Source organism: Copadichromis virginalis, linkage group LG5, assembly GCF_057382275.1.
Source record: "Copadichromis virginalis isolate Kocher_CV1m ecotype Utaka linkage group LG5, C_Virginalis_male_GT1.1, whole genome shotgun sequence".
NCBI classification, from domain to species: Eukaryota; Metazoa; Chordata; class Actinopteri; order Cichliformes; family Cichlidae; genus Copadichromis; species Copadichromis virginalis.
This window is the reverse complement of record NC_140622.1, coordinates 2,734,913-2,761,198: the sequence shown is the minus strand read 5'-3', so window position 1 is coordinate 2,761,198 and position 26,286 is coordinate 2,734,913. Positions and strand designations below refer to the sequence as shown.

General features: G+C 44.4%; 2 protein-coding genes across 4 annotated transcripts in view; one reads left to right on the top strand and one right to left on the bottom strand.

Moving 5' to 3' along the window:
- Positions 1-26,286, bottom strand: part of LOC146708743 (receptor-type tyrosine-protein phosphatase gamma-like) — a 372,141-nt gene that overhangs the window by 39,489 nt on the left and 306,366 nt on the right. The window lies entirely within an intron of this gene.
- Positions 20,268-21,765, top strand: LOC146708750 (uncharacterized). Its single transcript, XM_085457910.1, has 2 exons — positions 20,268-21,206; positions 21,256-21,765. Exons 1-2 carry the CDS (start codon positions 20,268-20,270, stop codon positions 21,763-21,765), a joined length of 1,449 nt encoding a protein of 482 aa, XP_085314036.1.

Sequence of the window (26,286 nt, the reverse complement as noted above, 5' to 3'; positions counted from 1 at the left end):
GAGAGAGAGAGAGAGAGTGAGGGAGAGAGAGGAACAGAGAGAGAGAGAGAGAGAGAAAGAGAGAGGAACAGAGAGAGAGAGAGAGAGAGAAAGAGAGAGGAACAGAGAAAGAGAGAGAGAGAGAGAGAGAGAGGAACAGAGAGAGAGAGAGACAGAGAAAGAGAGAGGAACAGAGAGAGAGAGAGACAGAGAAAGAGAGAGGAACAGAGAGAGAGAGGAACAGAGAAAGAGAGAGAGAGAGAGAGAGAGAGGAACAGAGAGAGAGAGAGAGAGAGAGAGAGAGAGAGAGAGAGAGGAACAAGAGAGAGAGAGGAACAGAGAGGGAGAGAGAGAGGGGGGGTAGAGAGAGAGAGAGAGAGAGAGAGGAACAAGAGAGAGAGAGAGAGAGAGGAACAGAGAGGGAGAGAGCGAGAGGGAGAGAGAGAGGGGGGAAGAGAGAGAGAGAGAGGGGGGAACAGAGAGGGAGAGAGAGAGAGAGCGAGGAACAAGAGAGCGAGAGAGAGGAACAGAGAAAGAGAGAGAGAGAGAGAGAGGGGGGGACGGAGAGAGAGAGAGAGAGAGAGAGAGAGAGAGAGAGGAACAAGAGAGAGAGAGAGTGAGGAACAGAGAGAGAGAGAGCGAGAGAGAGAGAGAGAGGGGGGAAGAGAGAGAGAGAGAGAGGGGGAACAGAGAGAGAGAGAGAGAGAGAGGGGAAGAGAGAGGGAGAGAGAGGGGGGAAGAGAGAGAGAGAGAGAGGGAACAGAGAGAGAGAGAGAGAGAGAGAGGAACAAGAGAGAGAGAGAGAGGGGGGAGAGATAGAGAGAGGGGGGAAGAGAGAGAGAGAGAGGGGGGAACAGAGAGGGAGAGAGAGAGAGAGAGGGGGTAGAGCGAGAGAGAGGGGGGGGGAACAGAGAGAGAGAGAGAGAGAGAGAGGGGGGGGGGAACAGAGAGAGAGAGAGAGAGAGAGAGAGAGAGGAACAGAGGTGGAACAAGAGCAGGTGAGACACACATGTTAGTCAAATGGTTGTTTACCAAAAGTATCACCGTATCACAGGTCCTCATGTATCTCGTACCTAGTGTTTCTTTTTGGGTTTGTTATTTTTCAAATTCTACATTTATTAAGTTCTGCAGGCTTGTTTGCACAACAAGGCTGAATAATTATATAAACTTTTCTGAATCTAATTAGTGGACTTTTGTAGAATTAAAATAAGTGTAGTGCAGGTCTATGATGATTTTTAGTGCTACTATCATCTAGTTCTGATTCTTGTTCTGTCTTGGTTAAGTCCTCAGTAGTCCTGATTTTGAACTGTTGTAGTCCTGTTTTAATTCTGGATCAGTTCTGGGTCTGGTTGAATTGGGGTTTAGTCCTCGTGTCTTGATACAGCCCCGACTTTGTTCTGACTTGCTGCTTAATTAAAAAACTAGTTTAAGGTGTCCTGCACATGTGATATATATTTTTTTCCTATATGAAGTCATTCTTTTTTGAACAAAACTCAAAACACAGCCTATTAATCTTTCAGTCATTTCTAACCCCCCCATCCCACATGCATACTACCCTTTAGGACTAAGCCCCGGATGTATAAAATGTCTGGCTCCACCTCTGGAGTCAACAGTATCCATGACACACAACATAACCTTCGATAATGTGTCATGCGCAAAAGCATCGGCTCTAAGAGCCGTGCTTAGAGAGCGCTTTGTAGTGAATCAGAGTCGACTGCCATTGAGCGAGAGCCGCTCCTCACTTAATTTCCTTTGGCTGCTCAGCTCTCACACAGTGGCTCAGCTATGCTCCTATCCCTCCATATTGTGGCCGATCACGTGCGAGGATATAGGATAATATCATCATGTGAAAAACAGAGAGGGTGAGAGACGCAAACGTGGAGCGTGCGTCTGTCGTCTCAGTGAGTGAGATAGTAGACAGCGGTGAGGAGGGCTGTGCGAGTGCATCGCAAAAACGCATAAATAAGCCTGACACCCGGAAACGAAGCAGCATCTGGCTGCAGTTTAAAGACTTTTTGGTCTTGGTCTTGTCTTGGTCTCGGTTTAGGCGGTCTTGACTACAGGTCTAGTCCATACACATAGAAGGTCCATTATGCATGAAGTGGTGACCTTGGACGTCCACAATGTCCAGTGACTTATGACATCGTGATTGAGGACTTATAGAGCCTAACTGCTGTTGGGATGAATGACCTGCCAAAGCGCTCCTTCCTGCAGCGAGGGTGTTTCAGTGTCTGACTAAAGGAACTGCTCAGCACACTCAAAGACTTACAGACTGCAGTGGGTGATGTGGGTTGTTCATGATGGATGTCAGCTTTACTAACATCCTCCTCTCATGTTCATATATAACTGGATTCAAAGGGATTATGCTACAATGAAGAATGAGAATGTGCAAATGAAGTCTCATTGAATACTGATTACACTGAATGAAGCGTGAAGTGAAGTATATTCAAATGTGACTCAATGTTCAAATGTAACAGAATTTTCTATGTTAGGAATAACACAGAAAAGAGGAAAATGTAATATAGTAACTTTAAAGTTTGTTTTCAATTATATATTGAATCGATTTATTAGTCCCACATGGGGAAATTTCACAAGGCTGCCGACCTATTGCACTCGCCATCTTACCCTCCGACCATACATACATTACACAAACATCACATGGGGAAGACAGGTCAGAGGTATAACAATGGAAAATGCACCACATGAGGAAAGATAAGGAGAAAAATAACTCCCCCCAGACTGAGCTCCAACAGGGAGATCAGTTTGAGAACAGAAAAAACACCTCTGCACATGAAAAAAGTCTTAATACACCAAAGAAACACATGACAAGCAACAGGGGGGTGGGTAAAGGGTGCAGCATCGGAAGGGAATAAGCGTCGAAGGCGTTTGGAAAGGGAGGGGGGATGAGTGTGTGCATATCAGTGTATATGTGTGTGTGTGTCCAGAGTTCAGCTGAGACAGTGTCCTTCGCCCTGCTAGGGTAAGTAAACAGTCTTCCAGACAACCCAGGTGGCCTTTCAGACTGGACATCGGGTGAGTAGAAGTTACCAGTGTTATTGGACGTCCCAGTGGGTGACACCAGAGTCAGAAGATGTGACGTCCAGTAAGACAGGGAAAGAAAGAGTGAACAGAAGAAGAGACACGGGGTTCTTCCTTTTGTCTTCTGCGAGGTGAGCATCTAAGATGTTCAAAAAACATCTTAGAGCCAATCTTCTTCAAATTGGATCTAAGCAACAGCTTTAAATTTCAGCAGAGATGCCAAAAGGGTGGAGCTCTGGCCAGACTGTGAACCTGTGAGTTGGTTTTGCATTTTTGACTATTTTTCTGCTCATTTTTGCCTTTTTAAAATGTTAATCCAGAAGAGATTTGGGTTTACATGATACTCCACTGAATGCCCAGAGGAAGATGGAAGAAGTACTTTGAGGAGCTAATGAGTAAAGAAAACGAGACTTTGAGGAGGAAGGATAGAGTGAACCAGGAAATTTGCTATGAAGAGTGGAAAGGTGGTTGTTCCTGATAACTGTGGATTTGGAGATATCTAAGCGAGAGGGCAGTGGACTTTTTAACCAATTTGAACCAATTTTCACCATCAAGCGCAGAGCCATAGTTACTACAGAAAGATAAAGCTGATGGGCCATACAGTGGTTCTATTGGAACGGGTTATTCAACTTAAGAACTGAGCATGAAGAACCCCCCTCCGCTTTACATTGTTACATTATCTTGTAGCTCATTGTTCTGGTTTCAGAGGTGCAAGTCAGTACTTGACATACATCCTGCTATGTGCAGTGTGTTATACTGTGTTCATCAATCATCGTTTCCTTATATATACACAAATTGTTAGGTTTTGTTGCCTCCAAAGAATTCATTTTGAAACAACAGGATCAGTTGTTGTAGCCTAAACAGGTCTAAATGCTACCTTGTATCATCCCATTAGAAAGCTTCAGTATGAGTATAATCTAATCTAAAGCTAATATTCTGAAAATGAATTTACGGACACGTGAATAATATAGCTACCGTTTATATATTTCTAAATCCTCAAACTATCTGATTAGGTCCTGATTTACATGAAACTACAACAAACTCTGAAACACTGTTCTTTTGCTGTCTTTTCCCTCTTCAACAGCATCCGTGGCTTGTTAGTATTCACACAGGGTTGATGTAGAACAGCAACATGGGGCTGTCCTTGGGTTCAAAAGGGGATTCCCCTTTAACTATGACAAGACTATGACCACCTTTCCCCTGCATCTCTTGCCATAGCAGATTGTCCTTTTAAAAGTCGATGATGCTTTCACAGCCAGGGGGCACTCTGATCCCTTCTTTGCTCTTTTCTGGTTTTCCCACAGAGCGACTCACCCAAGGTCATGCTTTCTGCTGGCAGTGCTATATCCCCTCCAGCTTAACATTAGTATTCTGCTGGCTGACTGGCAGCCCAAATATAAGGAAATGAAACCTCCTACCTATTCCACAGCCTTCTCTCCTATCTCACTTTGAAAAGACCATTTGTAATTGAACTGATGTAGGATGTGGCTTGTTTTTTTCTTAATAGATTAAATCTTCTCTCTCGCTCGCTTTCTCGGTACACGTGGGTTTTGGGATGGAATGAGTGTAATTTGATTCAAAAACTTTTGTGGACACAAATTAATAAGAACTTCAGTACTCTCGCTGACCAGTTTTTTTTATAAGTGACAACAGCTGCATGTGTGAGGACAGCTGTGGCATGCCTAAATTAATAAATAAATGAATAAAATTAGAAAATTATATTATATTATAAATTAGATATATTTTAAATGATACAATCAATGTTGTTTTTTATGTGTCAAAACCAGTTCTTAGATGTCCCAGCAATGATATTTTTGATAGCAGAAAATGCTTTTGTTAAAACTTACAGTTACAGCCAATAAAGTTCACAATGTAATTAGAAACATAATTTCATCATGTCATTTGGGCTGTGCCATCTGTACACATGAAAAAATGCTAGAGAGCTAAAATACTTTAAAATCCCCGGTGCAACAAAGCAGTAACGTCACTGTATTTGGGTGAAGGCTGTGCTGTTGTTATCAGCAGGACAGGAAGTATCAGAATCAGAATCAGAATCAGAATACTTTATTGATCCCTGGGGGAAATTATTTAGGGGAAATTATTATTAAGTAGGGAAAGCAGGATCATGAAACACAAGACTGGAGTACAAACACTGACGTAAAGAGACAACATAGAACTAAGAGGATCATAAGTAAAAGGTAAAATAGCAGTCAGAAAAATATAAGTATATTTTGTGAAATAATAATAATAATAATATGATCAGTTAACTGTTGGCTATCAAGCACAATAGTTTATTTTTAAGGCGTAATTAAACCATCAAAAACATCAAGAAGACAAAGTTTTTTAAGTTGTTCTACTTTTATATTTGATTTCCAGACTACTACTGCTGCTTTCACTATGTCCACCACAGAGGTGGGAAGTAATCAAGTACAAATACTTTGTTACTTTACTTTAGTAGAATTTTCAGGTATCTGTGCTTTAAGTAGTTATTTTTCTGACAACTTTTTACTTTTACTGCCTACGTTTTTAAACAAATATCTGTACAGTTGTAAGTTGCAGTTGATGCACTTCAGTATCTAAAAAAAATCATCAAACACAAACTGTTTGTGTCTACATTTTGTCACAGTGTGTCTGCTAGTTACAGATACGGCTCTTTTTCACAAGGAGATAAAATAAAAAAGGACAGGAAAGGAAGAAGACAGATTATATTTAAAGGTAAGGACTCCACAGTGGTATTTGATAAACTGGCAATTTTAAATCCTCATGTTCTTAAATCAGATTTCGGGTCTGTGCATCCAACATTATGTTTTTTTTTCATACTGTGAAAACACCTCCCACCCACTCCATGACATGCTGGTCAGTCACAGGAGCACGTTCAGTGAAAGACTGAGATTACCGGAAAGCACCACTGAACGACACAGGAAATCTTTCCTGCCTGTGGCCAGCAGTGGGGACAGAGCATCTCCTTGGTAGATCTCGCACTTGATGGTGACCTGTGCTATGGGCTTGGAGTTGGCCTCTAGTGTTGTACGCCACATCCCCATTGAGTTCCTGATGAAGGCTCTTAGGGTCCCATTGATCTTGTACAATTCTAAGCATTCCAGTATCCAGCTGTGGGGCATTGAGTCATAGGCCTTCTTGTAATCAATCCAGGCAGTGCACTGGTTGGCCAGTCTGGTCTTGCAGTCTCGGCTGACTGTTCTGTCTACCAGTAGCTGGTGTTTTGCGCCTCTGGTATTCATATATACACTGAACAAAAATATAAACGCAACACTATTGTTTTTGCTCCCATTCTCCATGGGATGGATGTAGAGACCTAAAATTCATTCCAGATACACAATATAACCATCCCTCCCAAACAGTGGTCACAAATCAGTCCAAATGTGTGGTAGTGGGCACATCTGCTATATTGAGATAATCCATCCCACCTCACAGGTGTGCCACATCAGGATGCTGATCTGACATCATGAGTAGTGCACAGGTGTACCTCAGACTGCCCACAACAAAAGGCCACCCTGGAATGTGCAGTTTTTTGCGCTATTGGGGGTCTGGGGACCCAGAACCGGTCAGTATCTGGTGTGACCACCATTTGCCTCATGCAGTGCAACACATCGTCGCATGGAGTCTATCAGATTGTCAATTGTGGCCTGTGGAATGTTGGTCCACTCCACTTCAATGGCTGTGCGAGGTTGTTGGATATTCGTGGGAACTGGTACATGCTGTCGTATACGCCGGTCAAGCACATCCCGAACATGCTCAATGGGTGACATGTCCGGTGAGTATGCTGGCCATGCAAGAACTGGGACATTCTCAGCTGCCATCTGCCCTGAACAATGTGAACCATGATTCATCCGTGAAGCGCACACCTCTCCAACGTGCCAGACGCCATCGAATGTGAGCATTTGCCCACACAAGTCTGTTACGGCGACGAGCTGGAGTCAGGTCAAGACCCCAATGAGGACGACGGGCATGCAGTTGAGCGTCCCTGAGACGGTTTCTGACAGTTTGTGCAGAAATTGTTTGGTTGTGCAAACCAATTGTTCCAGCAGCTGTCTGGGTGGCTGGTCTCAGACGATCTTGGAGGTGAACCTGCTGGATGTGGAGGTCCTGGGCTGGTGTGGTTACACGAGGTCTGCGGTTGTGAGGCCGGTTGGATGTGCTGCCATATTCTCTGAAACGCCTGTGGAGACGGCTCATGGTTGAGAAATGAACATTCAATGCACGGGCGACAGATCTGGTTGACATTCCTGCTGTCAGCATGCCAATTGCACGCTCCCTCATTGCTTGTGGCATCTGTGGCATTTTGCTGTGAGACAAAACTGCACATTCCAGGGTGGCCTTTTGTTGTGGGCAGTCTGAGGTACACCTGTGCACTACTCATGATGTCAGATCAGCATCCTGATGTGGCACACCTGTGAGGTGGGATGGATTATCTCAATATAGCAGATGTGCCCACTACCACACATTTGGACTGATTTGTGACCACTGTTTGGGAGGGATGGTTATATTGTGTATCTGGAATGAATTTTAGGTCTCTACGTCCATCCCATGGGGAATGGGAGCAGTAACAAAAGTGTTGCGTTTATATTTTTGTTCAGTGTATATATATATATATATATATATATATACATATATATATATATATATATATATATATAGTACTATTCTTAGTTTGCGTACTGTCTGTCTTGTTAATGTTTGTTTATAATGGAGCACTGTAACAAAAAAATAATTTCCCCCAGGGATCAATAAAGTATTCTGATTCTGATGCACAGGCATCTAAGAACTGTCCACCCATCAGTGCAATGGGAGTGTGACATTAATATTTCTAAATGCCAACCTTTCCCTTAATTAAAGATCTGGGCGTTCTTTTTTTCCCCTTTTTTTCCATATTTTAATTTACATTTTATTGTGTTGTGGTTTGCAGTAGGCCTGGGCTATATCATACCGTTCACGGTAATACAGTAATGTTGGGCAACGATAAGAAATTGAAACATCACGATAGAATATGGGTAAAACACGCATGCGCAGTGCCTTTGTTTACATACGCACATGGCGGCGACGCAGAATGAGAAGAGCGAAAGTGGATGGTTAACTGAAACGGATGAACCAGAACTGGTTTGTAAAAATGCTGCAGCTTCACTGGTGTGGAACTGGTTTAGCTTTCGTCTGTCAGATACACAACGAAGCACTATTTTTGGTAGCGCATGCTAGCGGGCCGTCGTTATTACCGTGTTGTTTGGAAAATACGGCGCACTTAAAATCAATCCTTTGATTTTTCTGAAAGTCGACAGAGCCCCTTATAATCCCGTGTGCCTTATGTATGAACTCTGGTTGTGTTTACTGACCTCGAAACGATTTTATGTACACGGCGCTCGAAAATCTGTCAAAGGTTTCAGTACGACTTTGCTAAGCTACGAAGCCGCACCGCTTGATGGATTGTCGGAGCGTTACGGCTATCGTAGGCGGAGCCTCGCGCAGTGATACGTACTGTGCTTCAACATAATATTACCGTATTGTGTGTGTATAACCTCTTTTTAAGTTCTGTGGATGTTATACATGGTTATGCTGAGGATGTGTCGGCCAGTTTCCACTGGAAATGCCTTTTGGTTAAACTGTCAGTGAGGATTTGCATTTGCACTGTTACATTTTTATATAACTTTAATTCACAGTTGGTTTCTGTATTTTATAATTTATTAATTACATTTTATGTGGAGTCATTAAATAAAAGTATTCTTACAGTGGCCCCTAGAGACAAAGCACGTACAAACTCCAAAACACAATGGAAGTGCTCCAGGATGCTAGGGGCCATGTTGAGCTTTTGTTACGTAGTGGCTACACAAGCCAGGAAGTACCAACAATCGGATTGGGTGTGTGGTAGTAAAAGGTAAATGAAGTGGGGTTTTTTTATTATTTGAATATCTATGTGTTTGTGTATTAATGTGTGTTAATACAAAAACAATAGACATATGAATTTGATTGTGTAATTTAAGTGATCTAGGTAGCTCTGTTTTGGAAGTTCAGTTAATGCTAGAAATGTGTTTTGGAGTTTGTACGCGTTTCGTCTCTAGGGACCCCCACATATATTTAGATATAAACATACATAAAGAAAACCACGTTTTTTTACATTACTAATTCCTTTTGTGCATAATTTTATATTGTTGTTGATAAGTAATTAATTAAAGCAACAAAACAACCTGAAAATCCATTTGGGAGCCGAAAGAGCCGGTTCTCTAAAAAGAGCCGGAAATCCCATCACTAAGAGGTAGGTTACCTTAAAGTAGACATAAAACACTACGTGTATAAAGGCCACACCATGGAACCCAGCTCTCAAAAACTGATCTAACAATGTTTGTGAAGGTAGATTTGAGGAATAAGTTCTTAAAGTTTAGCGCCATCTACAGAATGTTATGCCACTGGGTTAGTTGGTTGAAGTCAAAACACTCACATTAGTTTATGTTTATTTATAAGGAAACTTAAATTAAAATTCAGGCTGGGCGGGTGGGTCACTTTTGCGCAACAACAACTTTTATATTAAGAAACTGAGGCTGCACTGTCCATTTTCACTCTGTTTCTTAAGCAGCAAGTGGTTCTTCATTGTTTGGCTAACTGCACTGATAAATGAGAACAGTGTGGACGAGACACTGTTTTAATCAGCAGACCGACAAGCTGGAGTCTGACACTCCTACGCAACGATTCTGTCAGAAGCCCCAAAACAGCTACTCTTGATTGAATAGACGGTTCCCTCAGAAGACTGCGTAGAGGAGGCATTTGAGAGGAAGCTGGCCAAATACCAGGGTCTTCTAAAGGACTGAAACAGATGCCACTGCTTGGCATGAGTGAGCCATTTAGAAGAATAGCCATCTAAACTGCAGCAGAGGGACCTTCCAGGTGGCTATAGACTACGAGAGGTGGTCGCTGGTGCAGTGCTGCTGGAATACAAATAGAGGCCTGATCAACCCTGGCTAGGTCATCTGGGATGGTGTGAGACCTGAAACACCCACTGAACCCAGGATACAACACTGATGATGCGTCACAGCACATCCATTCATCTTCTGAAACTGTAAAATAAATGGATAAAATTTAGTTTGAGCATTCAGACATTTCACACTGCAAATCCCTAAAGGTGTTCCCAGTAATCAGTTCTTCATTCATCCATTTCAATATCGATAAATAGATGTTAGATTTGTATTGTTGATTGTCATTTATGCTTAGAAACATTTACCCACATATGCTTAGAAGTGTATAATCATTTGTAGATTGAAAGAATGTCTCATCCTAGGAGGTCTGTAACAGCTCTGAGTAGCATGAAGGGGGAGGGCGTTCACTCCCTCTACAGAGTGTTCTGGCATAGATCACACACCTCCTAGGAGAGGTCGTATCTTCTCTTGCTGATATATGGTATAGCAAACACACGTATATCTGTTTAAGTATAAGAGCCTTTTGTTCAGATGGACCGCTAGACTCCTGGCGCCAGCTTTGGGGGAGTCTTCACAGGGTCACACCTTGACCTCACACACACACACACACACACACACACACACACACACACACACACACAGTATTCTTTGTTCATATGTATACCTATGTAAGATGTTATATGTTAATGACCCTATGCATATTCATGTAACCACAATAAAAGTAGTGCTATGGGGAGCCTGGCTGAGAGTCTGACGGAGGCTAGGTGGTGGGACGACACTTGGCCCCAGCCAGACGGCGGCTAAGCTGTCATCCCTGATGGACAACATCTCCCACCCCATGCAGCAGACTGTGACAGCACTGAGCAGCTCCTTCAGTGGGAGACTGCGGCACCCACGGTGTGGGACGGAGAGATTTCGCAGGTCTTTCCTCCCCACTGCTGTCAGACTCCATAATAAAGACTTTAACTGATCAAGCACACACATCCATACATATGCAATAATACTAAGTGCAATAATCCTTTCTGTCATCGTTGTATTTTTACTCAGTTGTATATAGTATTTGTATTTGTATTCTATTTTTATCTTATTGTATATTTATTTTATTTTATTCTACTGTATATAGTATTTTATTTTATTCTATTCTGTACAGTTGTGTACTGTATTTATTCTTATTGTATTCTAATTTTTGCCTCATAACTTTTGCACTGTCCACTTCCTGCTGTGACAAAACAAATTTCCCACGTGTGGGACTAATAAAGGTTATCTTATCTTATCTTATTTCCCTCATGCATGAGTAAACCAGCCTGCTTGTGTCTTGCTTTGCAGTGTAATTATATTGTCTTCAACGTTCCAGCGGATAGGTACAAGCTACAAACCTATCATTAATTGGTCCTTCGGGAGCCGGAGCCCTGGAGTCGGCATTCACCGAGGGGAGGAGAGGCACGCTGAAGGACTGACGTCAGCCAGGAAGTTCCTGTGGATTCGCTGCCTGTCTTTTCTCCTCGATGAATGACGATCGGCGGGATTCAAGGCTGATATTACACGCTAAGCAACGCCGGGTAACTTTAAAGAGGCCGACTCTATAACCATGTCGTTGTGCAGTCTCCGCCATTTTGTGAGGCGTTGAGAAGTTCGCTGCTTTGTGGAGCGATACCTGGGTTCCTTGCTACTTTGTGGAGCAAGAGGTTCCTCGCTGCTTTGTGGAGCGAGAGGTGAGTTCTCCGCCGCTTTGTGGGGCGTTGAGAGGTTCCGCGGGGTTCAGACTGTGCTGGACGATAGGCCTATTTTGTGTTGTTGTCGTTGTCGTCGTCGTCATTTTTGTTGTTGTTGTGTGCGGAGCAGAACACGTGGTCTGTGACACCGACTGTTGTTGTTATCATGGGTTTCTAAGCAACCAAGAGTGAGTCGGAGGGAGACAGACGTAGACGCAGCACAAAGTATTTAAATAAAGATGAGAGAGAAGTTTTCAGAAAACACACCAGCCTTGAAGAGCGTGTGGAGAAGGCCAGCCACATCAGCAGCACTTAAGATGTGCTGTGGTGAATGGCTTTCCCCCACCCCTTTGCTGACACAAAATGTTAACTCTTTAGCTTGCCCTGATTGACAACAGCCTGTGTGCCAGACCATAGACGTAATTGAGGTGGATAGTTGTTAAAAGTAATCTACATTAAGCTTGTGGTTGCTCAAATTCAGTACAATGACATATGAGGTGAAGTGATATAGGTAAATATTTAAACTAATGAAGTGCATAGAGGCACTTGACCTGTGTGAAAGACTGTTGTCTTATTATGAGCCATTGCTGAGATATAGAGCACACCTGTGAAAACCACTAATATGCTGAACCCTGTATGAAACATCTAAAAGTACATGATGGAGAAGCTGAATTGAATATGAAAGTGTAAGACTTTGCCACTGTGGGCAGAGCATGCAACTACTGTGTGATGTTGCGTTGCAGTTTTTTTTTTTTTTCTTCTGAGCTGATGAGCAAGCTACAACACATTATCAGATCAAGAGCTGTCTGAGAACTACTCAAAGAGAGGGAAACAGAGAGTGTGCAGCGTTTCCATGAGCAGTTTTCCTGCACCTTGACTCGTGTGTGTGTAGCATCAGCATCATGTTTTTGTTTATTTGTTTTGTTGGGTTAAAAATAATTAAATAAACTGGTGATCATATTTATTGATCACCATGGTATCATCAGCCATGTGATTTATTTATTTATAACTGCTGTTATTGTTTCGTTCTATTATAGAATCTTATAAGAAAGAGGCAAAATTTTATTCCATTATGCTTTATTAGCTGCTTCGGTGAAAAACAAATCAACAATGCAACAAAAATAAGCCATTGCAAAACAACATACTGGAAAACAGTTATTCATCACTTGATTGCTTCAATACAACACTTGGGCACATATATGCAGGACTTTTCGTGGCTGTTTTGATATCGCTCTCTCTCTTAACCGATCAAATCTGGCTGTGGTAGCAGCTTTAAACTCGGTCTGACCCAGGTTGATAGAGGGGCCCAGTCTGGATCGCATTCCAGCATTTTGTAGGCTGGTTTTCCTACAAAACACAACGAACATTGGCCCGCTAAGTCACATTGAACAAAGCAGCATAGCAACGAATTCAATTCAAATCAATATAAGACTTCGTACGTAGTTCGTACGGATGCTTGAAATCCTTGAAAATGCTGGAATTTTAATGTTGTCTTTTCAAGGTTTGAAAAGTGCTTGAATTTCAGATGTGGTGCTTAAAAGTGCTTGAAAGTGTAACTGTATTTCATTCACCACAAATAACTATCTGATTGAATGGTTTTCTTATCAGATAGAGAAATAAAATGAGTCGCAAAATGTAAAAGCAAAATTTCTCCGCCTGGGCTGCCTTGCGTCTGTTTCAACGTGTGACCCCGCCCCTCCCTCGGACAGTCAGGGATGAGTGCGCTAACATACCTGTAGGTTGCTGTTTTAATGAGTGTTTGATGGAAAACGACAATGGCGGAGTTTGCGCTCTCCAGTCGCATGATAGGTGAGCCCTAGTAAATAATTTTCCAGTACGTGTACGTTACACATGCTATTTTTTAAAATTATAATTATTATTTTGCTAGCTATCAAACTCGCTGGAGAAAGGATTGAAATGCACTGAGTGTGTAGTATGGCAGCTAGGGATGGGTATCGTTTAGGTTTTATCCGATACCAGTACCAAACCGGTACTTTTGAAACGGTGCCAGTGCTTAAACGGTGCTCGAACCGGTGCTTAAAGAATGGAGAACACAAAATTGGTCCAAAAACCTCTCATGTTTAACTGTTTTCCACTTTTTCTTTCATCATTTTAGCCTTTTTGGCCAGGGTGAAGGGAGCATCTGCCATCAAACAAGAATACAGCTGCATGTAACTACGACGATGTTTGCTAGTTCACCTTACATGCATTAATGTAATAACGTGGTTAGCCTACTCAACGTAAATTACACACGAACAACATTAAGCTACTCACGCAGAGAAGAACGGCTGCTGCTGCATCATCATCCTCATCATTTCTGCTACACTGGCAGGGCTAGGGGCCAGGACTATTATGGAATATGGTGTGAACTTAGCTAACATCACTTAGCAGTAATATGAGTTCATTTACTCAAGTGAAAGCTTTAAACATTAGCCCGATACATAACTAGCCAACTTAAGGCTTTCTGATTAACCCTTTGGGGTCGACGGACCCAGAGTCTCCATTTCAACTTGGGTTGAACGTGCGAACTTCAAACTATATACCAGTTTTTAAATTGTGTTGATAGGCAACGTAAAACCAATGTTTTTTTTCTGAATAAAACAGTGGCGTTTACTCTGGGAAGAAACGGTAAAACTGCATTTTCTAAGGAGAGCGCTAGCAAACACACTTTGCTTGTGAGTGAAAAAAGAAAAACACTCCTTCCCTATTGGTGGAAAAATGTACCATGTCGACCAATCAAAAAATGATATGGCAACATGTTGCATTTGGTTGTTTGGGAAGAGGGAGAAGTTTTAGGAGTGAGCAAAAGAGAGAGAGCGAAAGAGAGAGAGAGAGAGTTTTGATACGTGAGAGATTTGTGATGTTTATCGTGTTTGGAGTCTTAAGTTAGTGTGTTGTCTTGTGTAGTTAGTGTGTAGTGTAGTCGTTGTTTTGTTTTGTGTGTCAGTTCTACTAGTGATCGTCACAGTTGCTGCCTTAAAGCCACCAAAGGCAGACTGCAGTGTAAACGCTGAGTGACACACCTGCTGTCAGACCTGCAGGTTTATCCCTGTGCTGTTCTTATCTGTGTTATAGTGACACAAACTATTTTTTGGAGTTGCATAAATAATTTAAGTGCCTTCTTTGATGCAGAGCACCTGATTGTTCTGTAAATAGTTTTAAATGGTTATATAAAAAACATCTGAGCCTTGGCTGCATTTTTAGGTAAATAGTATCATATAACTTTGTTGTTTGCAAAACTTGTGCATATATTTTTTAAAAGTTACAATTTCTATTTGCATTTCAAGTTATGAAAATGATTCATTAAACATGCTTGTGGTTTTTACAGTCAAAATGATCACTTTCTACTCGTACTTTAAATTTTGTCTGAATGTAGATAAATTGTGCTGATACAGTTTGTCAAAATGAGAAAATAACAGATTGGCAAGATAAACAGTTTTTAAAGGTGAAATATAGAGGACAAATCAAAAGTAGTCAAAAACGGCCAATTATACCCTGGACACCAGAGGGTTAGAGGCTAAGAGTAAAGTTGTCACCAAGTACTGTTTATATTTGTGTGTGTAGGCCACAAACATCAGAACTCTCTGCCTGGGAGGGATGTGAGGTGGGCAAATGAACTGAGTCATTTCTTCAACAGATTTCATTCAGCCATGAGGCAGTCTACAACATCGGCTGCAGACTCACCCACCCCCACTGCTGCTGTTCCACCTCAGACACCTCAGATACTTCCCACCTCCTCTATTCACCCTGCTCACTCCTTCCCACCCCCAACAACAGCATCCAATACACATTCAACACAAGGCTCCAGCCTGTCTCTCTCAACCACCCAGGTTAGGAGGGAACTGAGGAGGATTAATTGCAAGAAGGCAGCGGGTCCAGATGGCATCAGCTCGAGGGTCGTCAGGTCCTGCGCGGACCAACTATGTGGGGTGATGGAGCACCTCATCAACCTGAGCCTGAGGCTGGAAAGAGTCCCACGGCTCTGGAAAACCTCCTGTGTTGTACCAGTGCCAAAGACTTCACGCCCCAAGGACCTCAACAGCTACAGGCCGGTGGCTCTGACATCCCACCTGATGAAGACCCTGGAGCGGTTGGTCCTGGCTCAGCTTCGGCGCCTAACAAGCTCATCACTGGACCCACTTCAGTTTGCCTACCAGCCTGGCATTGGAGCGGATGATGCCGTCATTCACCTCCTACATCGTTCCCTCGCTCACCTGGAGACCGCTGGGAGCACTGTGAGAATCATGTTCTTTGATTTCTCCAGTGCCTTCAACACTATTCTTCCCTCGGTTCTGAAGGAAAAGCTGGAGAACTCTGGAGTGGACCATCACCTCACTACCTGGATTTTGGACTACCTCACCTACCGACCACAGTATGTGAGACGTCAGGGCTGTGTGTCAGACAGGGTTGTCTGCAGTACGGGGGCCCCATAGAGAACGGTTCTGGCTCCGTTCCTCTTCACCATATACACTGCAGACTTCTCCCACAACTCCACCCAGTGCTTCCTGCAGAAGTTCTCTGATGACTCTGCAATAGTCGGCCTCATCACTGATAGGGGACGACAAGGAGTACAGAGAACTGACCCAAGACTTTGTGGACTGGTGCCAGCTGAACTACCTCCAGATCAACGCCAGTAAAACCAAAGAGCTGGTGGTAGACTTCCGCAGGCACAAGCATCCTCCACTGCAACCACTGAACATCCAAGGTATGGACATTGAGGCTGTGGACAGCTACAGGTGCCTTGGTGTTCATCTGAACAATAAACTGGACTCATAATTCAGACGCCCTCTACTGGACAGGGCAGAGCAGGCTGTACCTGCTGCAGAGACTCAGGTCTTTTGGCGTGAAGGGCCCACTCCTGAAGACCTTCTATGACTCTGTGGTGGCCTCAGCCATCTTTTACGGTGTGGGCTGCTGGGGCGGCAGCATCTCTGCCGGGGACAGGAAAAGACTGAACAGGCTGATCCACAGGGCCAGCTCTGTTCTGCCCTCTGGACCCAGTGGAGGTGTTGAGTGACAGGAGAATGGTGGCTAAGCTGTCATCCCTGTTGGACAACATCTCCCACCCCATGCAGGAGACTCTGACAGCACTGAGCAGCTCCTTCAGTGGGAGACTGCGGCACCCACGGTGTGGGACGGAGAGATTTCGCAGGTCTTTCCTCCCCACTGCTGTCAGACTCCACAATAAAGACTTTAATTGATCAAACACACACATCCACACATGTGTAATAATCTTTTCTGGCATCGTTGTATTTTTACTCAGTTGTATATAGCATTTGTATTCTATTTTTATCTTATTGTATATTTTATTCTATTTTATTCTACTGTATATAGTATTTTATTTTATTCTATTCTGTACAGTTGTGTACTGTATTTATTCTTATTGTATTCTAATTTTTGCTTCATAAGTTTTGCACTGTCCACTTCCTGCTGTGACAAAACAAATTTCCCACGTGTGGGACTAATAAAGGTTATCTTATCTTATTGCTGCAGCTTTTTTTGGCTTATTAACTTGGTGCCTTTGGGTGAAATAATGGTAATATGAGTGATCCATATGGTCACAAAGAATGGCCACTTGTTTCTGTGTGACCAAAGCTCCCCGGCTTTCATTCCAAATGTGTTTATTGTCAGCACCGACACATTAAACTACTTAAACATTATAAATGTCTTCAAGCTCACACTGAGGCCTGTGGGGCATAATCAGCCACTGAGACAGTACACACATTTATATGTGTATTTGTATATGAATATTTCATACTTTGAGGCTGTCTGTTTATTTAAGGGAGATGAACAAAATACATTGGAATTGTACATAATAATATCACAGATGATAAATTAAATAGATTTGAAGTAGATGCTTGTGCATCCTTAAAGTCTTATATGTTGAATTGAACTATGTGATCTGTTCAAAGTCAGTGCTGTTCTCAATGCCTGTCTGACTGTGCATGATGTTATTAGCACAAACACTTCAAAGGTGATCGTTTAGGACTTCACCAATAATACAGACAGCAATGTAGTTAAACATTTACAGTTAGTTTTATTGGGAATTAACTTAAAAAACAAACAAACATTTGTCTCCTATTTTTTGTCACACAGGAAAGAAGCATCAATATCTGATGAGAAGACTTATTTATTTCTTTTTTTGGGGGGGGGGGGTTCAGCAGGAGAAGAATATCTCTAACAAGTTGATTTGTTCACATTTTCACATCTTAATTTTTAAGTAAAATGTGCATTTTGAGTTTATACACGATGTATATAGGGTGACCGTTTCCTTTTGCAGTATTTTTGTGTGATGCGTTTTTCTATGTCTTAAGAAAAGGGGAACGAAGGTGTTTAAGTTAACCTAGAATGATTTGTCGTAATTTTCACATGGTCTTACTAAGGTGATGCGAATTGAAACATGCATTCTTTTTTTTGGCGGGGGTGCTGGAAAAGTTTGAAAAGGGACCTTGAAAGTGCTTAAAAAGTGCTTGAATTTGACCCTGAAAAAGGCGTATGAACCCTGTTATTTGTAACCTACATGAACAATTCAAAGGAGCTTGCAAAGAAAAGCGTCTGGACTTCTTTAAGTTGCTTGAAGACGTTTCACCTCTCATCCGAGAAGCTTCTTCAGTTCTAAGGTCAAATGGTGGAGAGTCCCAGATATAAACCTAGTGGGAGTGTCCCCCCACAGAGGGACAAAAGGACCCCCTGATGATCCTCTAATCGCCTGAGCCAAGGTGTGAAACTGGGTGTGGGTCCCAATCAGCCAGAGTTTCGGGTGAGTTCATTGTGAAACCTGGCCCCACCTTATCATGCGAATTCCTGAGGTCAGATGGCCCAGGATGTGAGTAACCATCAGTCCTCTCTGTCCAAAATGTGAATATTGGCATCCTCGAAAGAGTGACCTTTGACCTTTAGATGCAGATGGACTGCTGAGTCTTGTCCTGTGGAGGTGGCTCTTCTGTGTTGTGCCATGCGCTTGTGAAGTGGCTGTTTGGTCTCTCCAATGTAGAGGTCTGGGCATTCCTCGCTGCACTGTACAGCATACACCACATTGTTAAGTTTGTGTTTTGGAGTTTTGTCTTTCGGGTGAACCAGTTTCTGTCTGAGCGTGTTGCTGGGTCTGAAATGCACCGGGATGTCATGCTTGGAGAAAACTCTCCTGAGTTTCTCTGATACACCGGCTACATAGGGGATGACAATGTTGTTGCGTCTGTCCTTCTTATCCTCCCTCGCTGGTGTCTGATCTTCTTTTCTGTGCCTCTTTGCTGACTTTAAGAACGCCCATTTAGGATAGCCGCAGGTTTTGAGTGCTTCCTTTACATGTGTGTTCCTTCTTTTTCCTTCAGGATTAGAGGGAACATGTTCTGCCCGGTGGTGTAGGGTCCTAATTACATACTATATTATACTTTATACAGTAAAAGTTACAGCTGTATACAAATAACATCAGGCTGATCCTGCCACGATTTGTTCCCACGGTTCAAATCACGGACAAACAGGATCCCACAGCTGTTTATGTTTTTAAACCCATTTTGCACAGAGAGGCATTTTTTGAAAAATGTATTGACAGCAACGTTGAATATTATTACACAGGAAAAAAACTACAGTAAAATAATGACACCGTGACGCCTCTGCCTTTGTAAATGGAAGGACAGTAACTGTGTGTGTATGTAAACGTGTAAAACCTGCAGATAGTCAGATTAACAGTATTTTGTCTCTATCTGCCATTGTGCAATTCATCTCATGTAGTAGTAGTAGTTCATGTAGTTCATGAATTTCATAATAAAAGCATAACAAAACCGTAACAATATTCCTATCTGACGTTGTGAGTTTGTACTTCACCTTAGTGAGTGAGAAGCTTCCCAGCATCCTCACATGGTGACAAAAGGATCTGCTGTAATACTAATGATAGTCTGGACTCTCTTGCCTGTCTGTAAAATGATTGTAACGATTTACTAAAGATGTGCAGGCATGTGCAATATTTTTATAATAAATTTATCCAAAGGTGAGGACACATTTTTCAAGTCCCCCTTTCACAGTGCAGAAAGAGAGTTAAATAAATACAAGTGCTTCACAACCAGCAGTTTACTGCATTTTGAACTATTGTTTAGATATGTATGTAACATACAGTATATGTACACATGTATGGCCATGTCAAGTCCAACACTGTGTCAAAAATGTCATACTAACGTATGTGAGTTTGGTTAGTTTTTCATATGTATGAATACGTGTGTGAGAGGGATATAATATTTCTTAGGTAATATTAGTGCACAACAACTCTGGACTCTACTTTCTACTTTTTATTTTCAGTAGCTCTTTTATTTACGTTTTTAAGTATATGATCTGACTTTGCTGTGCAAAGGTCATCATAAATCGAGTTTTCTTAAACAAAGTTTGTGGTAATCCAGAGCACACATCTGATTTCTCTGGGAAAACATTCTCTGACTTTCTCAGCCCCAAAGCTGATGGACTGTCACGGGAGTTGAGGGAGCACTCTGGAGACTTATTGCGTGGTGTACATTTACCCCCACTGTAAATAAATGCACTGTTCATTGCACTAAGTCCAGCGTTTGGGTCCTTTCTCCAACATTCCCCACGGTCTGCCAGCCAGACTGTGACAGAACGATCCTGCCAGATGGACCCAGTGGACTTTTCGGAGAGGTTCAGGAGGGAGGTGACAGACAAAGTAAATCGTCTGTGTGACCTGTGGCTGGAAGCGCACGCCGAGGTTTTACGGTGCGCTGTGGAGAAGCAGTTGCAGGAAACACTGACTTGTTTTCCCTGGGTGTTGGACAATCTTTTTCCGATTGTGGCGGATTTCCTGCTCAACACCCTTCACCTCCACTCTCCGATCCAGGCTGCCCCCCCACCCGGCCAGTCTGAAGTTCTTCAGCCCGACACGCCGGCCCTGACGTCTACCCAGAAACGACGTTCGCGCCGTCGGCATTCCTCACCGCAGCCGACCTCCCAGACATCTCAAGAGCCGGCTGTGGTGAGTAATAAGGACACTTTTTCATTTCTCACCCCATCTGCTTTTTTGTTTACAGTGGATGGTGACACCGCTGACGCAGCTGCAAGCCGGCCAACGGTACAGCTAGCGCCGCCTCATTTAGCGGTCTCCACACCACTCGCTGCTTCACCATCTGCAGTTGTGGCGCTGCCGTCATCTCATCCGCCTGCAGTCACCCCTCAGCCATCTTCTTCACCGGCTGCTACGTTGCCACCCGCACCGGCCCTACCCGAGCGGGAGGAGCCAGCCCCGCCAGCTGAGGAGCCCGGCGAGCCGGAGGAGCGCGGCGAGCCGGAGGGGTCCGTGCCGGAGCCGGAGCTCAGCGAGCCCCAGCGGGAGCTCAGCGAGCGGGAGGAGCCCGCGCCGCAGCCGGTGGAGCTCGGCAAGCGGGAGCCGCAGGAGGAGCTCGCGCTGCCCGAGCAGGAGCTCAGCGAGCCGGAGCGGGAGCTCGGCGTGTGGGAGGAGCGCCCACCATCGAGAGAGCGGCTCGGCGTGCCGGAGGGACCCGCTCAGCCACATCCGGAGATCGGCGTGCCGGAGGGACCCGCTCAGCCTGAGCAGGGGGTCAGTGTGCAGGATCCACGTCCACGCCCTCCATGCCGTCCACGTCCAGCACGTCGGGGATTATGGGCCATTCTACTCCACCGCCCGCCGGAGCTGTTGCAACGCCGCCGCAACCAGACCCGTGGCCGTCCGCCGGAGCTGTCACACGGCCGCCACCAGTCACACGGCCGCCGCCGGACCCGTGGCCGTCCGCCGGAGCTGTCGCGACGCTGCCGCCACCGGGCCCGTGGCAGGCCGCTGGAGCTGTCACACTGCCGTCACCGGACCCATGGCCGCCTGCCGGAGTTGCAACACCGCCGTCACCAGGCCCGTGGCCGGCCGCCGGAGCTGTTGCGACGCCGCCGCCACCGGACCCGTGGCAGGCCGCCTGAAGTATTCTGTTGCTATCACGGGACCCGGGGCAGGCCACCGGAGGAGCAGCGCTGCCACCGGACCCGTGGCAGGCCACCAGAACTGTTCCGCCGCTGCTGTCGGACCCGTGGCCGCCCACCAGAGCTGCTGCGTTTCCATCAAGGGGTTAGAGGTAGGCCACCTGAACTGTTTTGCCGCCACTGCCTAACCCACAGCAGGTCCCGCTTGTTTTGCCATCCTGCAGGTCGGCCGCCAGAACTGTGTTTGCTGCCACTGGACCGGGGGATTGGACTGTTGAACTGTGTTTTTCTTTGTTGCTTTGTGGTGGCTGTTTAGCGGAGAGGTTTAGCTCTCTCCCGTTGCTACTTCAATCATGAAACTGATCAATGATCAGCTGATCGGCTTTTCTGTCGCGAGTCCGTCTCTCTTGTTTGTTTTTGGCCCACTTTGCTCCAGAAAGAGGAAACCAGCGGCTGAACAACAGCAGCACGTTTAAGCTTGATAAGCTGTTGTTAGAACTTATTTAATATTACTTTCTACACCAGGATCTTTATCTACGCAGCTGACGTAACTGTGCAGGGGCGGATCTAGCAAAGTTTAGGCAGGGGGGCTGATAGGGCATGAACAGGGAAAAGGGGGCACAAAGAAATACTTTTCTTTCTTATTCTCATATAAAATGTCGAGCTTTTAATAAATAATTATCTGAATCTGACACCCAAAGTTTTAATCTTTTGTAAAATGTATAGAAGTCCATTACTGTATATAGTAACTGTTAAGTCTAATATACCCTAGTAAGCTATACTACTTCTTCCTTTGGGAACCATCTGTGCAGTCTGCAGTTCTGTTGAAGAAAGATGTTGAATCTATTTAATTATTCTTGAAAAATAATTTATTTCTGTGCATTTTTTTTCACACTGCATCAAATTAAAGTTGATTAGGTCGATTAAGCATCATGAGGTGGAGGGTGGGGGGGGTTCCCTATATTTTTTTGCTGGGAGTTGGAACCCTATTAGTTAGGTTGTTTAATATTTCTGCTAAATACTCTTTACAACACCAGAATAGGGAGGATGGAGTAGGTTTAAGTTTATTAGATTGATCAGTGTTGCTGAACTATGAAATATTTTGGGTGCAGTGTATTTTTTACATACAGGTATAACAGAATAGCTTTAGTGTTGTTGTTTATTTAAACTTTAGTATGGAATTATGCGAAATGCAGTAAGATATTAAAAAACAGTTTTATTGATTAAAAAACACACAAAAGGGCCGATGATTTTTTTTGTTGTTGTTGTTGTGTAACAGCATGGACAATGAGGTGGTGGATTGGCCAGATGCTGGCCAATGTGTAAAAATAACTCAACTGTTTGGTGGTGGCTATGGCGGAGCTTCCACAGATGTCAGCAGGTGGATGAGAGAAAGGGGAGGCAGGAGGAGCAGAGACCTGAGGCGGTCTGAGTGTCAGGTGAACTGAACTTCAGGTAAGAAGTTATGACCTGCAGTGTATCTGGGTCAGATATAAACCAAGTTTAGGTGGAGTTTATTTTCATTGTGCTGACTTTTTACAGTCAGTTACAATAATTCGTACTGCGTACTAGCTAGCATGACGGGGGTTCTATACAGAGTGCTATGATGTTACTGATAGTTTATTTTATTCATAAGGTTAGTTAGTAGAGTTGCCAACCATCCCGTAAAAATCGCCTCTTATTTAGAGAAAATATTACGCGTTTCGTATTGAGCTGAAAAGGAACAGTTTGTCCCGGACTTCAGCTGGAATGAAAAAGACACAAAGCTGGAGTTATTCTGTGTCTTTGCTGTACAGCTGCCTCTTCTCCTCTCATTCTCTCCCCTCCCTCTCCTGTTGCTACTTCAATCATAAAACTGATCAATGATCAGCTGATCTCCTTTTCTCTTTTGTTTGTTTATCGCCCACTTTGCGCCAGAAAGAGGAAACCAGCGGATGTCGCGCTAAACAACAGCAGCCGGTCTCTAGTCAAAATGCCCGGGCTGTGTTTTTGTCCCAGTCCAGCCCTGGTCACGACATGCAGTGAATTAATCTGAGAAGGTGCATTAAAAAATAAATGGCTGGGCCATCAGTGCACATCGCAGATTAGCTCACATAGACACATTAATTGTGCCGCTTCCTAATGATGGTATCTCAGCTAACAAACCCAACTACCAGATTCAACTTGTAATTGGCTAAAATCACAAGTTGAGAGGGACGTTGCTAGCTGGCAGTTGTTTCAAGCGATGTTGAAATTTCCACATTCTGACACTTCAAATGCTTCAGGAGCTGTCGGCTCAGCGCAGCATCAGCACCACGGATACATCCGTAGACTCGAGACAGAATTCACAATGTGTTTTTGGGACTTTCAGGTGTTTGGACCAATGTTTTCTTTTCTGATCAAACCAGAAAGGTTTGTCAGCTGGATTTGTTTCGCATTAACTGGCTGGACACAGAGGACATCGAAATGCAGCTGATTGAACTGAAAAGCGCGACTCTGTGGGGTCAAAGTTTGCAGAACTACGAAGCAGCTGGAATCCACAGCTGTGTGTGTTCATGGAGCTGCATGTTCACCTGCTGGACATCCCTACCTGACAGGTTTAACTGTCTTCAGAACATTGCAGAGGCCTTATTGACAGTATTTGGCTCTACATGTCTGTGTGAGTCCTCAGGTAGCCTCTGAATGCTGGACACTGGGGAGACCTGTGTCTCTGAGTGGGAGACCAGAGATCACATTAACATGTGTGTCTCTGTATTAACAAACATGCAAAATTGGCCCAGTTTATTTTTCTTATCATTGTTGTGAGGAGACCATAAATAGCATTTGTATTTTCTGTTGTTCAGTTCATTTGCTGTTATGGATAAAAAGTCTTTTTTTGTTTCAAAATAGCTGATAAGTATTCGCTGATAGCTGCCTACATCTGCGAACAAATATAATCCTATAAAGTTGTTCTATATAGTGTGTAACTTAGTATAGAGCGTTATTGAACTGTGACTGTAGTAGAGGTGGGAATCACCATACATCCCACGATACGATATTATCACAATACTTAACGCACGATACGATATTATTGCAATTTTTTTTAAATATTTTGCGATATTCAGATTCTGTACATAAAGGTAAACTTTGATATTAGATAAAATGAATATTGATAAAGTCTCACACTCAGTCTTTCTCTCATTTCAGTCAGTTTTATTGTTGACAAACTGAACGGTTTGTATTACAGTCTAGTCCAACTTAACTGAATGCAACCATCTGGTACAATTATAGCTATTCTGAACTATGCAATTTATGAAAACTATGCAGCCCCTTCAGCAACTGAAGAATTTGAAAGTACATTAAAACAAAATATAATTTTACATTAAATAAAAACGTTTTAAACTTAATTAAAATAAAACATGTCTTAAATTAAAATAAGTAAACTGTCATGTTTATTGCTGCCAAAAAAAAAGTTAAACACATTTGGACAGTGAAGGTGTCATGGTCCTGGGCCATGTTGGCCCAGTGTTCTTAGTTTCCTTGTATGTTTGTATTTTGTTCCTTGCTTAGGCCATGTTTTCTGAGTTGCCCTGTTGTGTTGTTCCCTAAGTGTTTTCCCTTCGTGGCTTTTACCCCCTGTGTGCCCCTCTGTGTATCTGTGAGCCCTCGTCTCTCCTTATGTTTTATTCCATGTTTCTCTCTGCTCTGCTTTCCCCAGTGCAGTCTCCGGTGTCCCCAGTGCAGTCTCCGGTGTCCCCAGTGCAGTCTCCGGTGTCCCCAGTGCAGTCTCCAGTGTCCCCAGTGCAGTCTCCAGTGTCCCCAGTGCAGCCTCCTTTAGCACAGTCACCCACTCAACCACCAGCACCACAACCGTCACTACCTCTAGTTCGTTCCCCTGTGAAGTCATTAACTCCACCACCTACCCCACTCTCATCCGCATCTCCAGTAGCTCAGCTCGCACCTGACCCATTGGCCCAGTCCCCGATAGCAATACGGTCTTCTGTTCGGCTTAACATTCAGCCAGGGGTCCCAAACCTCTCTGGCTCTACATCAGCTCCTGCTGGAAGCTCGGATGAGCTCATCCAGGACTCCGCGGCTCCCACGCCGCCATCTACCTCGTCCGCTGGGGGTTCCAGTGAGCCCGGCCAGCACCTCCTCGTCTCCGCTGAAGGGCCCGAGGAGCCCGTTCAGCCACCTGTCTCCGCTGGAGGGCCCGAGGAGCCCGTTCAGCCTCCTGTCTCCGCTGGAGGGTCCGAGGGGCCCGTTCAGCCTCCTGTCTCCGCTGGAGGGTCCGAGGGGCCCGTTCAGCCTCCTGTCTCCGCTGGAGGGTCCGAGGGGCCCGTTCAGCCTCACGCCGCATCAGCTGGAGGGCCCGAGGAGCCTGTCCAGCCGCCATCTGCGACCGCTTCGTCATCGCCTGGTCCGGCTGCATCCGCCTGTGCTTCTGCTACGCCTGGGCCAGCCTCTGCCTGTGCTTCTGCTACGCCTGGGCCGGCCTCTGCCTGTGCTTCTGCTACGCCTGGGCCGGCCTCTGCCTGTGCTTCTGCTACGCCTGGTCCGGCCTCAGCCTCTGCAGCTCCGCCTGGTCCGGCCTCAGCCTCTGCAGCTCCGCCTGGTCCGGCCTCCGAGTCTTCGTCCTCGTCTGGTCCTGCCTCCGAGTCTTCGTCCTCGTCTGGTCCTGCCTCGTCTGGTCCTGCCTCGTCTGGTCCTGCCTCGTCTGGTCCTGTGCCCACTAGGCCATGGCCAGCACG

Coding starts and splice junctions, on each gene's coding strand:
- LOC146708750 (XM_085457910.1), top strand. CDS start 20,268: ATGGACCCAGTGGACTTTTCGGAGAGGTTCAGGAGGGAGGTGACAGAC. Junction 21,207..21,255: donor CCGCTCAGCCTGAGCAGGGG/GTCAGTGTGCAG, acceptor GTCCACGTCCAG/CACGTCGGGGATTATGGGCC.